This window comes from Rhinopithecus roxellana, chromosome 1, assembly GCF_007565055.1.
Source record: "Rhinopithecus roxellana isolate Shanxi Qingling chromosome 1, ASM756505v1, whole genome shotgun sequence".
Lineage (NCBI taxonomy): Eukaryota > Metazoa > Chordata > Mammalia > Primates > Cercopithecidae > Rhinopithecus > Rhinopithecus roxellana.
This window is the reverse complement of record NC_044549.1, coordinates 191516934-191537597: the sequence shown is the minus strand read 5'-3', so window position 1 is coordinate 191537597 and position 20664 is coordinate 191516934. Positions and strand designations below refer to the sequence as shown.

The window sequence follows — 20664 nt, the reverse complement described above, 5'->3', positions numbered from 1 at the left end:
TCTCGCTTGCCTGCATTTATGATAGACTTGTCTCCTTTATGTAAAATTGCCAGGGCAAAGGAGAACACAGATTCAGGTGAGAGCTGGCGGAATGTGGACTCGTCCCTCCAGGGCCCCGCCTCACCAGCGGCGTCATTCTGGAAGCTTTGGTCTCTGCACATCCCTGACACCCTGAGAGCATCATCTCTTATTCCACACTTGCTCTTCCAATTTCATCAGGGCCACCAAGGGCGGGGGAGGCCTTGGCAATCACGGACACCTTCCTTAGCACCCAGACCACTCCAGACAGGAGAGGGCTCTTTGCAAAGCTCCCCCTTGGAAGGCAGCCGGCCTCTTAGCAGATGGTTCCTGCCCCGTTCACTGAGGATGGCCGTTCTCTCTGTGGTGTGTGCTCAGGTCCCAACAGGCTGCTGACTGATGGCCACAGTGTAGGAAATGGCCAGGACCAGGACCGGAACCCAGGCCCCATTACAGGGCAGCCCTGGCCAGAGCTCATTCCACCAGCTCAGTGGTTCTGAGCATTCAGCTCTAGGCTCATTGATAAGCAAACTGAAATGATAAGAAAGAGACACTGAGAGCAAGAGATTAATTTATTTTAAGGATTTAAGCCTGTTTCATGCAGTTGTGGGGATCAGCAAATCAAACATTTGCAGGACAGGGCAGCAGGCTGGAGACCCAGGGAAGAGCTGATGTTGCAGCTCAAGTCTGAAGGCAGCCTGGAGACAGCAGTTCCTCTTCCTGTTTTCAATGAGGGCCGTCAACTGATTGAACAAGGTCCACGCATGGCATGGACTCTTAGTCGGTTTGACCCAAAGTCTACCAATTGAAATGTTCATGTCATCTCAAAAATACTTTCCCAGCAACATCAGGCTAGTATTTGGCCAAATATCTGGGTACTGTGGACTAGCCAAGTAGCCAAGTTCATGTTCCTGAATGTTCACCGAACCTCCGCTCCTGTCTTCTGGGCTCCAGCCACCTGAGCTCCGGTTGGCTGTAGGAATTAGGAGGTAGCCCAGGACTGGCAAGTGCTGTCTTGGATATATGCCAGGCACCACCAAGCCCATCTTGAGCAGGTGGCTGGAAAAGCGCAGACTCAGAGCCAGGAAGGTAGAAGAGACCACACACAAAACGCAAAAGCATGAAAGGCAAGGGAGACTACGCTATGAGCTGTGAGCAGTGGATAGTGAGATAGGCTGTAAAAGGTGTGATTATGTAAATGCCATCTGCATTGTTCTTGTAGGTGTTAAAACCAGAAAACTGACCAGGTGTGGTGGCTCATGCCTGTAATCCCAGCACTTTGGGAGGCCAAGGCAGGCGTGGATCACTGGAGGTCAGGGGTTCGAGACCAGCCTGGCCAATATGGTGAAACCCTGTCTCTATTGAAAACACAAAAATGAGCCTGGCATGGTGGCGCATGCCTGTAATCCTAGCTACTCGGGAGGCTGAGGCAGGAGAATCACCTGAACCCAGAGGCAGAGGTTGCAGTGAGCCAAGATTGCACCACTGCCCTCCAGCCTGGGCGACAGAGCGAGACTCTATCTCAAAAAAAAAACAAAAACACAAACAAAAACAAAAAACAAGAAAACAGAAAAGCAAGGGAGTCATTAATGAAGTATGTTCACCCATAGCGTTGCCTAAGTGTTGTATACAGATTTATAAAGCAATCCTGCTGTATCAGAAGCATTGACCACTAGGATCCCTTCCAGTGTTTAGACTCCATGCCTCCGGTTTTGTTGGCAAAGCGTGCTGAAGTTAGTGACAGTGTATCAGTGCTGTCCTGATGCTACTATTGCAAGTTTCCCAGCTTATCATGAGCAGGGGTCACCGTTGTCACTGCAGCTTGTACTTGAGGAGGGCCACGGTGTGCTGTTGTGGCCTGAGGTGGCTGCACTGCTGCAGGAAGACAGTGTGACACAGAGCCTGGGGGCCACCTTCTGCCCAGCTGGACTCCCCACTGCTACACAGCCCAGGACTGTGGGAAATAGGCATGAAGCATTTCTGAAATAATTAGAAGCTCCTGTTTGCTTACATCTGGGCCCCTGTGAACCCACAGTTAGAGCATGGGACACAGAGTACAGGCAGCAGGCCGCAGTCCATGGTGTCTGAGACCACACTGCAGACAGACAGGTGGACCCCAAGGCCCAGAGTCTCCCCGACCCCAGCACCAGCCTGTTTGCTTTGGAGCGTAGCTCTGCCCTGCAGCAGTGCTCAGCCTGAGGAATTCCAGACTCCCCACCGCTTTGGCCTTCTCGTTTCTGAGAAAGAGCTGGCCACTGCAAGCGTGGACTGGCATCCTTGTCTCAGGATGCAGCTTTTCAATAGGGTCCAGGAGGAATCACTCCCTTGGCCTCTCCAGGAGAAAAAGCTTAATCAAGATGTCTCCCGTTCTCTCATCCTCCTTGTCTTGTTACTCTTGTCTCAGATGTAGTTGCCCGTTCAAATACACTATTTCTGTTTCAGGAGTATGTGTCTGGGAAGGAAGGCAGTTGACAGTTGTTGGAAATGGAAACCTGGTTCGCTTAAGATATTTCCTGCATGTCCTCTTGGCTGTGTGTTTGCAGCCCTGCTGGGAAAAGGTGGTGGGGGAGAGTTGTTTTGAGCTGGGAACATCAGCCTGGATTCTAAACTTAGGCCAGCCTGGCACCGATTTTATATCAACTCTGTCCACCCTGTTTGCAGTCCTGACGGGAAAGAAAGTCTGGCTGGGATGCTCTCTTGTCTGAATATGCCTGAGCTATGTTCCTTTCATCTCCTGAAGTAGTTGGAAGTGACGGTTGCCGTGTCTGGGCTGTTTTGTGTCCAGGGCAGTCAGTGTCTGGGGGGTGAGAGGTTTCCTCCCTTTACCAGTTACCTTCCAGCCCGTAAAATTGGTCCCTGACGCTGATCCCCTTAACTTCTGCAAGATTCATGAAATTATTTCTTAGGTGTCAGATACTACTAACCCAGAATTGAATAGTTTGATGCTTAGAGGGAAGGGAAGAGGGAAGGATCAAAGTCCAGGAAAGACTGGGAGCAGAGCACAGCGGCCCTGGGGGAAAGGCCAAGTGGCTGCCTGTAGGGAGAGGAGGAGGCTGTGATCCAGAAGGGCGTGCGGGAGGGAAGGAAGAGCTGGGAGACTGCCAGGTAATTCTCAGCCTGGAGATTGTGAGCCGAGAGAGAGGGGGAGGCTGTAAGACCCAAGAAAGAGACAGCAGAGGGAGGAAAGAGTGGGATGGAGGGTACTGTCAGGAGAGAACGCCAGGAGCAAACCTAAGTTCTTCCCTGCTCGTGGCAGCCTCAGGAATCAGCTAGAGTTAAATCAAAGCTTACCCGGGGCTGCCAGGGCTCAGGTGAATGCAGGGTGGATGCCGTCCTTGAAGTTCTGAGAATTTCTAGGAGATGCAGGGGTGGAGGATGCTCCAGGCAGGGTTGAGTGGAGCTGGGAATCCTGTCACCCAGTGTGGAGCAGGTGTGGGGCATGGCCTCGCAGGTGTTGCCGAGCAGAATATGGCAGGGCTCAGCTCTGCTGAGATGAAGCTGAGAGCCCACGGGTGTGAGTGGTGCCCTGGGATCTGAGCCCCTGGGGAAGGCAGAGAGGAGGGACCTCGGGTCCGAGGAAGCTGGGAAGCCAGGCTAGGAAGGGGTCTGGTGATGAGACCAGTTGGGGAGCAAGTGTGAGACTTTGGAGGTGGTGCGTGGTGGCTCCAAAGCTTGTGTGGAGGCACAGGGGGTGAGGGGGAGGGAGAAGGATGGAAAACATTGTCACTGTGGATTCTGATGTTGCAGGAATTGGGGTCAAAGAAAGAAAAAGGGAGAGCCAGGGAGTGGTCAGCCAGGAGGGTGCTGGCAGGTCTGGGGAGGGTGCAGAGTGTAGAAGCTGGGATAGGACTTTGTGGTGCGGGATAAGAATGGGTGGGTTTAGGGGATGGCCAGATGATGACATCAGCAGCCTGGAAGGGCAGTGGCCAGCCACCCTGTCCCCGACTAGGCCTTGGCTCTCCTGAGGCTAAGGTGAGAGTCCCCTTTATGGGACCCAGTGTCAGGGCCCAGAAGAAGCACTTCAGAGAAGCGCCTTTGCCTCTGTTTCAGGATCGCTGGTGACACAGCCCTCAACAAAAACATCCACGAGTCCGTCAGCGCCCAGATCCGGAAGAACTTCGCCAAGAGCAAATGGAGAGTAAGTGTGGAGTGTACGAAATTCCCCGTGGATTAACCCGCTCATGACACTGGCCCTCCAGTCTGAGCATTTCTGAAATCCCCAGAACCTCACCTGAGTAATTTTGCTAATTTTAAACACAAGTAGTAAAGACTTGGACTGTTACAGTGTAAGAGGGATGGAGTGTGCAATTAAACACTTCCCTGTGTGATCAAAAACAGCCATAGTGCCAGCTCTTCCTCATCTGCTGTTTCTTAAGCAACATCATCCTTGTCTTCCCGTCACCCTTGTCTGTCTTCATCTTGCTAGAACTTTGAATAGTTGACTTTGATTAAAGCGATATGGAGGGGGAGAAAACAGGAAATCTGAGTTCAACTCATCAATGTTTGCTGATAAAGGTTTGACAGATTTAAACCATAGAGGTTTTGTGATCATCTGTTGATTACCTAGCTTCCTAATCTCTTGATCACCTAACCTCCCCTCCGTGTTCCAATCAGCATGGGCAATTCAGAGCTAGCTATTTTGCCATTAGGGCCAATGGTGAAAGATGGGATGGAAACAAAACTAATTTTGCTGACCTGCTTTATTCATAGGAAATGCTATTATTAGCTTGGTGCAAAAGTAATGGCGGTTTCTTCCATTAAAATTGCCATGACTTTTACTCCAGCGTAAATCAGACAAAAGTATCAATACTAGGAAAATAAAAACCATTTTCAAATCTCACATGTTTAAGGTATTATAATATGCCTTTTATTCTAAAGGTCACATCTCTTAAATTACAGAGGGAATTGGTTTACATTTGTTCTATGTATTTATGATGTCAGAAGAAAACTGTTAAGTCTCTAAAATATTTAGTTGGGGAAAGGGTTTCATAAATCAGTGTACTTTTGGAAGAAGGGACGACACAAGCTCGCTTTCTTGAGTAGCATGAGCATGATGTAAGGAGTTTGAAATGCTTAGGCTAACGTGATAAACAAGAGAACACAGTTGGAGGCTTCTCTGATGAGCTGAAATACTTGTCTGCCTTTTTCCTTTCTGAAATTTCAGCAAGCGTTTAACGCCACGGCTGTCGTGAGACATATGAGAAAACTACACCTCGGCAGCAGCCTGGACAGTTCCAATGCAAGTGTTTCGAGCAGCCTCAGTTTGGCCAGCCAAAAAGACTGTGCGTATGTAGCAAAACCAGAATCCCTCAGCTGACACTGAAGACGAGCCTGGGGTGGAGAGGAGGCAGCCGGCATCTGCCGAGCACCTCCTGTTTGCCAGGCGCTTTCTATACTTAATCCCATGTCGTGCGATCCTAGGACGTTTTTTTAACATGGAATCATTGGGCCGGGTGCGGTGGCTCACGCCTGTAATCCCAACACTTTGGGAGGCCGAGGCAGGAGGCCCATTTGAGTTCAGGAGTTTAAGACCAGCCTGACCAACATGGTGAAACCCCATCTCTACTCAAATACAAAAATTAGCCAGGACATGGTGGCGGGCGCCTGTAATCTCAGTTACTCGGGAGGCTGAGGCAGGAGAATCGCTTGAACCCAGGAAGCGGAGGTTGCAGTGAGCCGAGATCGCACCATGGTACTCCAGCCTGGGTGACAGAGTGAGACTCCCTCTCAAAAAATAAATAAACAGATCATTGAACACTTGTGGAACCCTAGGTATTGCATTTCCGTTTACAGTTGAGGAATCCAGGGCTCAAGTCCTTGCAGCCTTGTCTGTCTGGGTAAAGGCCTGGACTCCCTCCCTGTCTCCGTCCTTCCCTCTGATTTACCTCTCATCGTGCAGTCACTCTTGCAGATTGAGGAAAAGACAGCAGAGCCTGGGGACAGCCTCCTATCCCTGACTTCCATCATGTATGGAATATTTTGGATGCAGACAATGATAATTTGAGCTCATTTGCTGGAAGGGCATCGACTTTGCAATAAAAGTAATAGTATTTCATTGTTCTTCATTTTCGCATGCACTATTCCATCATCGAAGGCACACTTACACTCTCCTTCTTTCTCTCCCCACCTCCTCCTCTCTCTGGAAATAACCTCCTGTTTGGCCCTTCCCGTGGGTCCTCTCCACGCCAGAGCAGTGGCCCTGATCTCCCTAACCATGGAGCAGCCCTGCGGCCTGGTCTCACCCTGGGCGTGATCACGCTCCTTCCCATTTGGCTCAGAAAAGGATTCCCTTCCTCTCTAAGGAATCTTCCCGTCTCATTTGGGACCATCCAGCCCTTAAATTTTCCCAAGAAATCTCTGTGAGTGTCCCCTGACATACCGTAGATCCACGCTCCCCTTTCACTCTGAATCTTTTCCACCCTCTGGTCAAAGGGAACCCCACGATGGATCCGTTCTCTGCAGATTCATACAGTGGCATTGGCAGCGAAGCCCATCGGGTGCATTCCTTGTATGGCTGTCCCCATGTCTGAGCACACAGACTCCCTGGGGGCCTGCTCCAAGAAGCTCAGTGGCAGCTGAGGCCCCTCATGTCGAGGCTTTTGATGCCTGCACGTCCTCTGGGGGAGGGCTTCAGGGCAGCCTCTGAGGAGCTCCACTAGGCCAGGGACTGCTGAGCTCGCACAGAAATAGGTGAACATCTCTATTCTTGCTCTTCTTTCTTTTTTTTTTACTTTTCTTTCTTTTGTTTTCCCTTCTTTCTTTCCCTCCTTCCCTCTCTCTTCTCTTCTCTCTTTTTCCTTCCTTCCTTCCTTCTTTTCTTTCTTCCCCTTCCTTCTCTCCCTCCCTCCCTCCCCTCTTCCTTCCTTCCTTCCCTTCCTTCCCTCCCTCCCTTCCCTTTCCTCTTCTTTCTTCTGTCTTCCTTTTTCTTCTTTCTTTCTTCTTTCTTTCTTCCTTTTTTCTTTCTTTCTTTCTTTCTTTCTTTCTTCTTTTCTTTCTTTCTTTCTTTCTCTTTCTTTCTCTCTTTCTCTCTCTCTCTCTTTCTCTCTTTCTTTCTTTCTCTTCCTCTCTTTCTTTCTCTTTCTGTCTTTCCCTCCCTCCCTCCCTCCCTTCCTTCCTTCCTTTCTTTCTGTCTTTCTTCTCCTCTCCTCTTCTCCCCTGCCCTGCCCTGCCCTGCCTTGCCCTGCCTTGCCCTGCCTTCCCCTCCTCTCCCCTCCTCTCTCCTCCTCTCCCCTCTCCCCTCTCCTCTCTCCTTTCTCCTCTCTCCTCTCTCCTTTTCTCTCTTTCACTCACTCTTTGTCACCCAGACTGGAGTTAGTGGCACAATCATGGCTCACTGCAACCTCAACCTCCTGAGTTCAAGTGATCCTCCTGCCTCAGCCTCCCGAGTAGCTGAGACCACAGGCATGTACCACTGTGCCCGGCTAAATTTTGTATTTTTTGTAGACCCAGGGTTGCCCCAACTGGTCTGGAACTCCTGAGACTCAAGCGATCTGCCTACCTTGGCCTCCCAAAGTGTTGAGATTACAGACGTGAGCCACCATACCCTTATTTCAAAGTGCTCTGCGTCACAAAATGCTTTCTAGCCAAGAGTACACACAACACACCAATCAAGGGTAGGAAGGTAGTGTCATTATTTATTCCTTCTTAAAATATGTACTTTACAGAACTATTGTAAGAAGTGAACAATTCGTGTGATGACAGTATATAGTCAACACTAGCCTGGCATCGGCTACATATTAAGTTCTCAGTATATGGAACCTGTTGTACCACAGTGTTGAAACCATGTCATTTTCCAATACAAAGCAGTTAAAATTATACCAAGAAAAGGAGAGGAGAGGTCTAAGAATAAAGCATTTTGAACACATCACAAAGGCTTTCCCACAGGTAGGGAAAAATAGAGTCACGTGGGTAAAAATTTGGTTCCCTGCAAGTTGGGTGTGGTGGCTGACACCTGGAATCCAAGTACTTTGGGAGGCCGAGGTGGGTGGATCACCTGAGGTCAGAAGTTCGAGATCAACCTGGCCAACATGGTGAAACCCCATCTCTACTAAAAGTACAAAAATTAGCCCAGCGTGCTAGTGAGCCCCTGTAATCCCAGCTACTTGGGAGGCTGAAGCAGGAGAATCACTTGAACCCAGGAGGCAGAGTTTGCAGTGACCCGAGATCATGCCACTGCACTCTAGCCTGGGCAACAAGAGTGAAACTCCATCTCAAGAAAGAAAAAATGAGTCCCCCCACCTAAACCCAGCCCCTGTGATGCCTGGCAGTGGGAAGCGGGGTGAGAATTGACCTCTGAAACTCTGAAGCCCGCTTCTGCTCTTCCCTGCAGGTCTGGCACCTTCCACGCTCTGTAGTTTCATTTCTTCTTCATCGGGGGTCTCAGGAGTTGGAGCCGAGCGGAGACCCAGGCCCACCACTGTGACGGCAGTGCACTCTGGAAGCAAGTGACTGGCCCTGGAGGTGGGGCCCAGGGGCGGGGCCGGGGATGGGGAGCCCCAGGGTCGCCAGTGCCGCGAGCCACTCCAGCAAGACCCCACCTTGCATGGTGCACCTTCCTGCATAGGACTGGAAGACCGAAGTTTTTTTATGGCCATATTTTCTACTGCAATTCTGAAGTGTTCATTTCTCACAAACTGTACTGACTCGAGGGGCGCTGATTTCATAGGATCTGGTGCTGTATATACGAATCTTGCAAAGCTCTAACTGAACGGACCTTCTTATTCCTCTCCCCCAACGCCATCGTTTCCACTCTTCTCAGTGTAGGTAACCGTCTATGGTGTGTTTTTTCATTAATGACAAAAAAAAAAAGGTTTCAACTGGATTATTTAAATATTGGTAAATATTGTGCATTACGGTTTGTTTGTTTTTCCTTTTAAGAAATATGTCCTTTGACTGTATCTCTCAGTTACATGACCTGTATCTTTTCCTCTTTAATAGTAGTTTTATGTTAACCTTTAAGAGATTTGTTTTTCCTCCAAGGAGAATTTCAAGGTATTTTTAAAAATTCTAATAAGAGGATCGGCCAGGCGCAATGGCTCACACCTGTAATCCCAGCACTTTGGGAGGCCAGGTCGGGCGGATTATGAGGTCAGGAGATCAAGGCCATCCTGGCCAACATGGTAAAACCCCATGTCTACTAAAAATACAAAACATTAGTCGGGCATGGTGGCACACGCCTGTAGTCCCAGCTACTCGGGAGACTGAGGCAGGAGAATGGCGTGAACCCGGGAGGCGGAGCTTGCAGTGAGCCGAGATCGCACCACTGCACTCCAGCCTGGGCGACAGAACAAGACTCTGTCTCAAAAGAAAAAAAATGTAATAAGAGGATCAAGAATCTCTCCGAGGCTAAGAGTGCACTTCACCTATACTCCTTCTCTTTCTCTCCCCTTCCCCGGGAGGAGGGGCCCCTCAGTTCCACAAGACTCTCTTCTCTGCAGGGGGCTTTGGTGGATCGTCTGCACTGAGCCTTTGTTGGCAACCCATCCAGCAGAACCCACACCTACCAGAGACCCCAGAGGCCTCTTGCCATCAGCAGTCAGAAATAAAGAAGCCTGCTCCCCTGAGACACAGGGCCCAGCTTCACAGGTCAAACTTGCTGTAAGTGAGATGCCCACACTGCAGAGATGCAGAAGCCTCCCTTCCAAAAGGAACCAGCTGCCATGCTGTTGAAAGTGGGCCCACACAAAACCCTCATTTCTCACGAGAGGTAGCAGATGAAAGCTCAGCTATGCAGTTTTAAAATTCATCTCTTTCTCTGTGGTTTTTAAAAAAATGCTTTTCTAATCTTACACTTCACATGGCCTCCAACACAAAGTTCTTTCTCCACATTTTTACCCTCTTCTCACATGAATGTTTTCCAAGGGAAGGAAGGGAGGGAAGCAGCCTTGGGAAAGGATCCATTTCTGGTGGTAAGGAGAGGAGGCCCTGCCAGGCTAATAGGACTCCGGCCACCACAGAGATGGCCAGAGACCACCTCCACCAGGCCCAGCCAGTGCTTGCAGCCCTCCCACTGATCAGGGGAGTCTAGAATCAAAGGCACATGGTGGTAGGGTCACCAAACGCCCCATTTGCCCGAGACTGAAGGATTTCTCAGGCTGTGGACATTTAATGCCAAAACCAGGAATATCCAGGGCAAACCAGGCTGTGTTGCTCACCCTTGTGGAGCCAGGCAGTGTGTGGCCCAGGGAAAGCTGCATTTCATGGAGGCTTCCAGGAGGCTGCCCTGTAGAGCCAGGCAGGTGGCTTCAAGTGCCAGTCCTGCAAGTGTCCCTGCTTCAGCTCTCAGGCCCATCCAATACCTCGAGTCCACCAGGGTGTCCCAGCAGGTTTGCCTCATCACGACCCAGCGACACTGCTGGCTGTGTCCTCAAGCCCTCCTCCTGTGGCTGGCCAGTCCTGGGAAGTCCTGTTGGTTGAGTCATCTTTGTCACTTCTACGCCTTTGACTGTGTACAGGCTGAGTGATACCCCCCTCCACCCTCCCAGTAAACACACACACACACACACACACACACACACACACACGCACACAATGTTACTAGGCGCAGCAGCTCCATCCTGCTCCCTGAGAATGGCAGTGCAGGCACAGAGAAGAGCAGTTGGGAAGACAGGCAGCTGGTCTACCCTGTCCCCGCACACTTCACAGGCGCTCCACTGCTTGGCAGGAATTCTGCATGGCATCTGCCACACATGCTCACAGGGTGAAAAACCAAGCTGTCACTCTGCAAAACCTAAAAACCCTGGAAAGGTCTATAAGATGACATTAGACCCAGTTACGCAGGTGTCACCTGAGTTGGCCATGCAATGAAGGACTATCATAAGCAGTATTGGAGAGCTAGGCAGTCGCTTACTAACAAGTGTCTTGGAAACGCTCGAGTTCATAGAGTGCGTGACAAAGTAATAGAAGGCTGCAGGCGCTGAAAATGCACCTGAATCTGGTACCTAGGATGAGTGCATGAATACTGATGAATAGCCCTTTGTGCTGTGTGCTTTGTACAACTATTTGCTTTCAGAAAGCAGCATTTGAAGCTGAGTTCCATTACTGGTGATTGAAGTATTTTCAGGAGCAGGTGTATGTGGTGCATGTTATATGCACTTAGTTTGAAAGTATCCCTCACCCGAAAAGTGCAGAACCTCTGAAAGGTGAGCCGTGGTGCAGGTGTCCCCCTCGCTGTCCAGGTCAGTTCTTGGCGGTGCTTGGCCTGTCACACGCCAGGTCTCAACAACATCATGCGAGGAGGCAGTGACTGGTGTCAGCCCAATAGTCGACTGTTGAGCATGATGTCAGGAAACCCGTACTGTCCCGAGGCCACCAGGCTTGAGTTAATTTCCTATTGTTTTAGAAAGAGAAGAGCTCTTGTGCTTTTGAGAGAGCCTCATGGTAAAAAGACAGATGTTGTCTTTGCCCTGCACTTGGTATGATTTATTGTAAAACAGGAAGAAAACCTAGAATGTGCCTTTCGTGAAGGTCTGACAAATGGGGTCGCAGAGTCCTAAGACCCGCGCCGAGGTCAGATTCCACCCACAGCAGCTGAGCATTTCTACGTGCACCCAGGGTGCTGGGCTGAGGCTAAGGGTGGACACATGGACCCCACCACAGGCTTCCTTACTAAGCCCAAGTCCCCCCATGTGGTCACTATCCCTTCTCAGAGCATGTGGATTCTCTTTTCTTTACTTGAACTATTCAGTGTTGTAGTGGCCTGTAGCGGCCCTTTCCCTCAGCTGCCTGTCTGGGCTCCCTGGCTTCCCGGATCTTCATCTCATACGTGAGGCAATAGGAGTTTCATTCATTGAGACAAATGGTGAGCAGGCACCAACAGGCCGGCAGGTTGGCTCTCTTCACAGAGGTGGCCTTGGCGTCTGCAGTCTGGGCAGCTCTCTGCCTCCCTACGGCTCTGCTTCCCAGCGGGCACACAGGTCCAGAGCCTCAGAATGAAGTGGTGCAAAGGCACAGGGCACACCCAGGAGAAGTGCAACAACCACCAAAAGCCCTTGAGAAGAGACGAGGTTGCTGTGTTAGAGAAATGGCAACCCCCAGGACCGTGCATGGCGCTGGCAGTGCGCGGTGGCTGATTTCCCCCAGGACCGTGCATGGCGCTGGCAGTGCGCGGTGGCTGATTTCCCCCAGGACCGTGCATGGCGCTGGCAGTGCGCGGTGGCTGATTTCCCCCAGGACCGTGCATGGCGCTGGCAGTGCGCGGTGGCTGATTTTCCCCAGGACCGTGCATGGCGCTGGCAGTGCGCGGTGGCTGATTTTCCCCAGGACCGTGCATGGCGCTGGCAGTGCGCGGTGGCTGATTTTCCCCAGGACCGTGCATGGCGCTGGCAGTGCACGGTGGCTGATTTTCCCCCAGGACCGTGCATGGCGCTGGCAGTGCGCGGTGGCTGATTTTCCCCAGGACCGTGCATGGCGCTGGCAGTGCGCGGTGGCTGATTTTCCCCAGGACCGTGCATGGCGCTGGCAGTGCGCGGTGGCTGATTTTCCCCAGGACCGTGCATGGCGCTGGCAGTGCGCGGTGGCTGATTTTCCCCAGGACCGTGCATGGCGCTGGCAGTGCGCGGTGGCTGATTTTCCCCAGGACCGTGCATGGCGCTGGCAGTGCGCGGTGGCTGATTTTCCCCAGGACCGTGCATGGCGCTGGCAGTGCGCGGTGGCTGATTTTCACCAGTTCCTCCTGCCCCTGCCTCTGTCGGATACTAGAAAACATCATTCTCCCCCTTCAGGTCTCCTTTTGAAAGAAAAGAACTATAGCAAAGCATGCCATATAAAATCAAAAAAAGGAAGAGTGGCTTTGTGTTCTTGACCGTGGCCACAATTGTGGTCACTTCTAGCATCTGACCTTGAGAATAGGGTAGGGCGTCTGAGCCACCGCTGGCCTTTGAGAGGGTCTCACTCTCCAGCTAGCTCTTTGTGTAGTGTCCAGGGCCCCGGCAGTCAGGATAGAGCAAAAGAAGATGGGCAGGGCGCAGTGGCTCACGCCTGTAATTCCAGCACTTAGGGAGACTGAGGCAGGCAGATCACAAGGTCAAGAGATCAAGACCATTCTGGCTAACATGGTGAAACCCCGTCTCTACTAAAAATACAAAAAATAGCTGGACGTGGTGGCACGTGCCTGTAATCCCAGCTACTCGGGAGGCCGAGGCAGGAGAATCGCTTGAACCTGGGAGGTGGAGGTTGCAGTGAGCCGAGATCGCGCCACTGCACTCCAGCCTGGGCGACAGAGCAAAACTCCATCTCAGAAAAAGATGGCCATGCTGGTCAAGGCTGGGCTCATAGGAAACATCTATAGTTGGATGAAAGGAATCTGGCCTAGGGAGCCCTGGACTCGGTTTACCTACCTCCTGCTCATCCCACTCATCTGTCTACCCTAGTGTCCAGCATGCCCCGGATGAATTGTAGGTGGGAGGGACACAAGCCAAGAACACCAGGCACACGGGGTGGAGGGAATGGAGGGAGCCCAGGTGATCCCCTTTGGAAGGCAGACTGATCCTCTCCCCTATGGAATGACAGCTTAACCCGATTAACCCACTGGGGCTTGCTGTTTTATGAGCATTTTTAAACAGAAAGATGATATCCCAGTGCAGGGAGACTTTAGCTTGGAAAGCATCATGGCCCGTGGCCCCTCCCTCTGCCCCAGAACCTTGGCCGGCCAGAATTGAGTCTTCGCATTGGGGAGGCCACAGTGGAACCATTGCTCTAGGGCTGAAGGTAGAAGTAGGGCCCCTGCCTCAGCTTCAGCCAGAGCACTCGCTGCTTTGCAGAATTTCACAAGCGCACGACTGGGATTCCTTTGTATATGAGAAAGGAAGGCAAGCGCCGGCAAAGGGAAGCTCCTCCCATTTTTCATAAACAGAAATAAGACGTCCTGTTTCCCAGGTTTGCACAATCACTTCTGGCAAGTGAATTCTGGCACTTGAATTCAGCCAGTGCACGAAACCTTTGCATGTTCTTCTGAAACTGTACTTCTTCCCCATTCTGTCTACCCACACTCTGCGAACTTTGCCTTTTCCTTAAACACATTCCAGACCAAACACTGTTCAGTTTGTTCCAAAAAAAAAAAAAAAAAAAAAAAAAAAGATGTATATACCTGTATGTGATCCATCACCCTTTTGAGGGGCACCTGGTCCTAGGTTGGGGCTGCAGGTGTGCCTGACATTTGCAAAAGGTATTCCAGTCTTTCTATGTTCAGAATTGAAAATGTGGAGATAGAAAAGCTCAAACAGACTCCTAAAAGGAGGGTTTCTTTCCTGAAGACTCCAAGAAAATGAGTGTGCAGATGAGTTAGCTTGACAACCTCAACTGCGGGGAGCAGGCAGGCGGTCTGAGGAAGAGAAGGACCCACGCCCCACTCACGGGCACCTGCTTGGTGGTCCCAGGGCATCACGGTCTGCAGCCTGGGCCCCCAGCCCCACTGTGAAGTCAGTCCTGCATGCTGGCCGAGGCCTGGCCACCTCCCGATGCCTCCAGAGTCAGTGGGAAGGAGTCAGCCCTTCCCGGACTTCCCCACCACCTCCAGCAGGAGCAGCTCAGTTTGTGGCTCTGGGAGCTCCGCTTTTGCAAACCCAAAAAGGCTGTGCATTTGGAAGCCAAACGCTCAGCATGCGGCTGCCGAGTCTGGTTTTGTGGACAAAGCAAACTGTGGAATGGCTTCTCGGTGTCTGTATAAAGGGACAAACGATTGCATTCACCCTTTGTACTAACACCGCTTCTGCATTCGCCATATCCGTTTTTTAACCTTTTTGTCTCCGGGGAACTTCTCATACGATTATTATGTCTTCTGATGATTTGCCATGTTATTTTACTTAATGGTGATTTTATTTTCTTATGGACAGGAAAAAAGAACATGAGGAGGAGTTGGTTTTAGTCTTAGAGATAAGTCTTCAGCAGGGGCTCAGAAACCCCAAACTCTAGTTAAATTGCTTCTCAGAGGAAAATCTTAGTCTAGACAGACTGAGATTCCCAGGCTCTCCTGGAAGCCCTGCACTTTGGGGCACAGGGGCACTGGGACGTGGTTGGCAGCCAGGCTGCGAGAGAGCTAAAAAATAACACGAACATCAGCGCGGATGTTTATCTCTCGGCCCTGACGCCTGCCACTCTCCTTCCCGGGGCGCTTGGCCCTATCAGAGGGACATGAAATGCTGTCCAAATGGTGGGAGAAATGCAGTGACACTGCAGCAGAGTCTTTGCTTTGGAAGATGGGGTGCCATGTTTCAGAGAACATTTATCTTAGTCCCATGTTCAGGTGAGAAGACCTCAAAGGTACTCTCTGTCCAGAATAACCATTGGAACAGTTTCTTAATTGGCTTTCGTCACTACACATAATGTAATCTCCCTTCTTTCAGCTCCCCCAACAGTGAGCATGCTTCCCAAAAAATTACAACGTCAAAACCAGGAATGTCCCCGCATCTACTATTACCAGGCTTGCAATTGGTTCAATTTTCCCATAAAAACATGTTCGTTCAAAAGAAGGGAAACTGTGAATTTATTCCATGCATGTAATAAACTCTGCAAGAAGTTTAACCCCCGTAGGTTTGCGGCACTGCAAAATTGTTCATGGGTCTATGTAGCAAATGATTCTCTGCCTTGACAATCATGTATACATATCAAGATTTCTATCATAATGATAATGAGATTGATGACTTCTTGTTTTCCTCCAATAAAGACAATTAATCACCTTCAGATGTTCATTTTGTCTGTAACGAGAAGGATGTGGAGCTTCAATGTCTCTTATCTTTCCTCTGCTTCCTGAAGTTTGGATTTGAAGGAAGGAGTTTGAATTGAGACCCCCAAAACTCATGGAGTCCCCCTTAAATATTTCAGGTCACCTCCCCCGTGAGCAGGGAGTGGCAGGGATGGGTGAAGGGGCGGCACATCGTGCCTTTGGGGTTGGGGACAGGTGCCCAGGTTCCATGATCACTGGACAGGAAAGCTTCCCCTTTTCCCTGCTGCTACGGAAGGGGGCTGGAGATGGGCCTGGGAACTCAAATTGCACGAACTCGATACTCCTAAGTCATGTGGAGGAGAAGCCAATGCTGATTCCCAGGAAGCGCCTCTGAGTCATGGGTGGCTTGGCAGCCTCAGGCTTCAGCAATACACACCCACTTTCTTCCATTTCCTCGGCATAGCGGGTATGCTCAGTGCCCAGAGGAAGCTTGTTTCCCAGGCAGAAGGCTGGCCGCTGTGTTTTGTGGGGGTTTGGGGAAGATGCAGGAGGAGGAACTACAGTTCATAACTCATCACATGTATTGTGGGGCTCGGATCTGATGACCAGACAATTCTTCCAATCCAAATAGGGATTGTGTAGGGAGAAAAAACATGAATTGGACACGTGTTATAGAAATGTAAAATTAAAACTGTCCCACACAGCCAGCATCAGATGAAAACAGCATGGGTGGGCCTTATTGAAGAAAGACTATGAGGCCAAAAGAAACACAGTGCCCACTGTCTGAGGTCTAGTTCTTTTGTGGTTGATTCTTGTTTCTGTAGCCCAGACCCTAATGGTGAGTCCTATCAATACAAAGCTATCATTCAGTGGGTGAATACACGATGTCGTTATTGCAGGTTTTATGGAACATAACGATGGCAAAAAGGAGGTACAAATCGTGTGCACCCAAATCCCCCTGACCCTCTCTGCCCCCAAGGAGGGTGACTATGCCATCAAAGTAGGCTGGGCGGGGTGGCTCACGCCTGTAATCCCAGCACTTTGAGAGGCCGAGGAGGGTGGATCACGAGGTCAGGAGTTTGAGACGAACCTAGCCAACATGATGAAACCCCATCTGTACTAAAAATACAAAAATTAGCAGGGCAGTGGTGGTGGGTGCCTGTAATCCCAGCTACTTGGGATGCTGAGGCAGGAGAATTGCTTGAATCCAGGAAGTGAAGATAGCAGTGAGCTGAGATTGCACCACTGCACTCCAGCCTGAGTGACAGAGTAAGACTCTCAAAAAAAAAAAAAAAAAAAAAAAATCAGTTTCATAGAAAAAGATTCTGATGATGGAATTCTGAAAGTTCATCTGCGTGTTGAGTAATTTGGCTGGGCTGGATGTGGTCTTAGATATATGTATGCACTTGGCTTGGACCACTGCTCTTTAGATCAAGAAAGACTGAGCAAGAGGAACTGTGCCCAGCCTCATATTTTACATACTTGGTTGCAACACCTGTGCTGAGCCCCCAGAATGTGTAATTCCCAAAAGAGCACCCCAATTACACATTCTCTTCCTAACACAGAGAGTATGTATGTGTGTATGTACCATGTAAGGGCTTCAAGCTAAGGGAAGTGGTAAGCTCTGATTTCCAGTCCACATCCTGCATGCCAAGCCATGCACCCTGGCTCAGGGGAAAAGATGCTTTTTTTCCCCCATCCAATTCATACAAAGGCACTGTATGGGGGCCTGCTGGTTTGGTGGGCCCAGCAAGCCTTGAGCATTAGGCTGTGAGCTGTGGGCCAATGGGAACTTTTTAGCAGGTTTTCAAGCTGGAGAAAGCTTCAGCTAAGAGCTCAGGATCGAGCAGGCTCTGAAGGAGTTCAACTGGCCTCTTGTGTAGGGATGTGCGAGTTGAAGAGTATATTAGCCTTCAAGAAACTATCACTAGGGGGCTGGTGCCTATAAAAGCATTTTACAGAGCTCATTAGACATCACACTGCAGAAAACGGGTTGGCCTCCCCATCTCACTTTACCAAGAAACCCAGGAAGTCTTGCATTTCACTCAGGACGATTGGCAGCAATGACATGAGACCTCAGCGCCCTTGGAACCCATGATCCTCCCTGATCTATTCCCCCTACAGGCTCCCATCAGTGCCCTTCCACCAAACACAGTCATAAGCTTTCATTCATTCATTCATTCATTCATTCATTCATTCATTCATTCCTTCATTCCTTCATTCACTCAACATTTGTGAGCACCCCTTATATCCAAGCGTTTTCGTTCGTGCTGAAAAATACTGAAGTCAATCTGACATGAATCCTACCAACGAACACTGCATAAAACTGGACGCACTTGAGTTAAGCCTGGGAGGAAGGGGGGAGTTTAGACAGGAAGGACTGAATAGGAGCAATGTGAGGGAGAGCTTGGAGGCTGGGAATGCAGCATTCAGCAGGGCTAGTCCATAGTTCATTGGGCCAGAAGAGAGGGTGGGAGCAAACCTTGGGAGGAGAGAGAAAGATGGGCTGGAGGGGCACTGGAGTCATTGTCATCAACAATCACTTCTGGAGCTAACACTGTCACATATTGACTGTGTCCTGGACACTGTGCCGTGTGCATTCCTTTCAATGTCTCATTTCACCACCAGCCCTCAAGAGGGAAGGTGCCCTGATTATCCAGGTGGCTTCAGAAAGGTTTGATATTTATCCACCTGTAGCTGTGAGTATTGCAAATTCCTCCCTGATTGATTGACACCAAAGGCCATTCTGCTGTCTTGTGTCTCATGGCTTTGTGCAGGTCACCGAATTCCAAACTATGACATTTGGACTTTAGTAAGTGACTGGGAGCCATTGAAGGTTATTGAGCTGAGGAGTGACATGATCACATCAGCTAACGTTTGGAACAGCACCATTATTAGGGACCATTGTATTATCTCCAAGAGAAATGTATCTCCTGTAGTAGCTCAATGTGGTCTTACATGAAGCCCAGTAACCCAGGGCCTGCCGAGAACATACTCATTACCGAGGAACCGGCCCATTTATTTTCTGACGTCTGGTTCCATTTCTCAGGAGAAATATCACAGAAGCTGGATTTGACTTAGAGTCAGAGATGCAGACCATAATGATAACACTGCTGGGTTTTGGCTTTTTTATTTTATTTATTTATTTATTTATTTATTTATTTATTTATTTATTTATTTGAGACGGAGTCTCACTCTGTCGCCAAGCTGGAGTGCGGTGGCACAATCTCAGCTTACTGCAACCTCTGCCTCCCGGGTTAAAGCGATTCTCCTGCCTCAGCCCCCTGAGTATCTGGGACTACAGGCGCCTGCCACCATGCCTGGCTAATTTTTTTGCATTTTTAGTAGGAACGGGGTTTCACCATATTGGCCAGGATGGTTTCTGTCTCTTGACTTCATGATCCGCCCGCCTCAGCCTCCCAAAGTGCTGCGATTACAGATGTGAGCCACTGCGCCCGGCCTGGCTTTTTTATTTTTAAAGTTAGTCTAGCCCCTCATCCTGATGAATAACTCCAGGAAGTTCGGTGCGTGCACACGGAGGTTCATCGCTGACTCGCAGCCTGCCTGGCATCTGCTTTTCTCCTCCAGATTACCCTCAGAGCTACTGATTTATTTTTAAGAAAGTGTCTCAGATCTCTTGTGTTCTTCCAGCCTCCCCTGAGAGGAACTGTATTTAGCATGAGCTCATCTTCCTGACTCTCCAGAAACACTTGGTGGGCTAGGAAAAGGCAGTTGTTAGTCCACCTGTGAACCATTTTTCTCTTGTCCACCTGTAGGTCCTCTCTCTCTAATGCTTCTTTATCTTCAACATTATATCTTCTTTCTGGAGCACATCGGATTTAAATCTTTCTGGGGTGGTCTCACTGAGTCAGGCTGTTTATATCAGCAAGTGGAGAAAAGCTCACGAGATACTGAGCTGCCAGTACCTCAACCCTAACCCAACCTGGCTCTAATCACCCATAAGAGGGCAGTGACCAGCTGGGTGCAGTGGCTCACACCTGTAATCCCAGCACTATGGGAGGACCAGGCAGGCAGATCAGGAGTTCAAAGTCAGGAGTTTGAGGACAGCCTGGTCAACATGGTGAAACCCTGTCTCTACTAAAAACACAAAAATTAGCTGGGTGTGGCGTGTGCGTCTATAATCCCAGCTACTCGGGAGGCTGAGACAGGAAAATCACTTGAACTCAGAAGGTGGAGGTTGCAGTGAGCCAAGATCGTGCCACTGCACTCCAGCCTGGGCGACAGAGCACGACTCCATCTCGGGGTAAAAAAAAGAAAAGAGAGAGTACAGTGAGCGACTCCTCTAATGAGGGCCAGCTGGGCCCCAGCACGGACATGGGAAGATAGCTGACTGTTGCGTTCACCTAGCCCAAGGGGCTTGTCACCTGGCGCCCTCAGGAAGAAAATGCTTACTCCAGAGCTGACAAAGGCATTAAATAACCCTGCAGGTGGGAAGGACTTCACATCCCTCCGGCTGCCCCTGGGCAGAGCCCCACTTCCTCACCTGTGCTCCCAGCAGGAGCCCTCCAAGCTGCCCCTGCTTCAAGAGCTGCAGCCCAGGGCTTCTAACACTTCAGCCCCGCAGGGATCTTGCTAGACTGCAGATTCTGATTCAGCAGCTCTGGCCTGGGACCAGAGTATTTCTAAGCAGCTCCCAGCAGGTGCTGTGGCTGCTGGTCCCTGCACCACACTTTGAGTAGCGAGGGACTCTTTCTGTGGTTCCCATTTCTGACTGCATATTCCACTCATCTTGGGAGCATTTTACAAATGCTAAGGCCTGGGCCAATCGAATGAGGATCTCTGTGATGCTAACCATGGTAGCCTGGTTATCACACAGCCTTGAGCTGAAAGACAGAGCAGCTGCCTGGAAACCCTGTAACTTCCAGCTAAACAAATCTGAACTGCAACTATAAGTGATAACCAGCCTTCCTCTAAGACAGTCCAGAATGAATTCTAGACCTCCCAGGCTTTGTTTCAGCCAGAAT

The 20664-nt window shown here is 50.1% G+C and overlaps 2 protein-coding genes across 7 annotated transcripts in view; both read left to right on the top strand.

The window, feature by feature from the left end:
• The window catches only part of CAMK1D (calcium/calmodulin dependent protein kinase ID), a 183577-nt gene extending 167881 nt beyond the window's left edge, over nucleotides 1-15696 (top strand). For 3 of the 5 annotated variants that reach the window (XM_030934918.1, XM_030934926.1, XM_030934919.1), the window contains 3 exons: nucleotides 4069-4156; nucleotides 5183-5300; nucleotides 8348-15696. In XM_030934918.1, the coding sequence (XP_030790778.1) occupies nucleotides 4069-4156; nucleotides 5183-5300; nucleotides 8348-8466 (325 nt within the window). In that variant the 3' untranslated portion in view covers nucleotides 8467-15696. Of the gene's footprint in view, nucleotides 1-4068; nucleotides 4157-5182; nucleotides 6078-8347 lie in introns of those variants that run through there. The other 2 variants (XM_030934924.1, XM_030934922.1) reach the window with 2 other exon arrangements.
• On the top strand, nucleotides 11782-15696 carry LOC115898978. 2 transcript variants are annotated; one of them, XM_030934915.1, is made up of 2 exons: nucleotides 11782-12054; nucleotides 12100-15696. In XM_030934915.1, exons 1-2 carry the CDS (start codon nucleotides 11816-11818, stop codon nucleotides 12818-12820), a joined length of 960 nt encoding a protein of 319 aa, XP_030790775.1. In that variant the 5' UTR covers nucleotides 11782-11815; the 3' UTR covers nucleotides 12821-15696. The 2 variants fall into 2 exon arrangements, with proteins under 2 accessions (XP_030790775.1, XP_030790769.1); XM_030934909.1 differs by having other exon boundaries at nucleotides 11782-12631; nucleotides 12677-15696.
• Nucleotides 15697-20664: the final 4968 nt, after the last annotated feature.

Excerpts from the sequence above, each read along its gene's own strand:
- LOC115898978 (XM_030934915.1), top strand. The coding sequence starts at position 11,816 with ATGGTGAGCAGGCACCAACAGGCCGGCAGGTTGGCTCTCTTCACAGAG. Across the intron at positions 12,055-12,099 it reads AGAGAAATGGCAACCCCCAG|GACCGTGCATGGCGCTGGCA; the intron begins GACCGTGCATGG and ends GATTTCCCCCAG.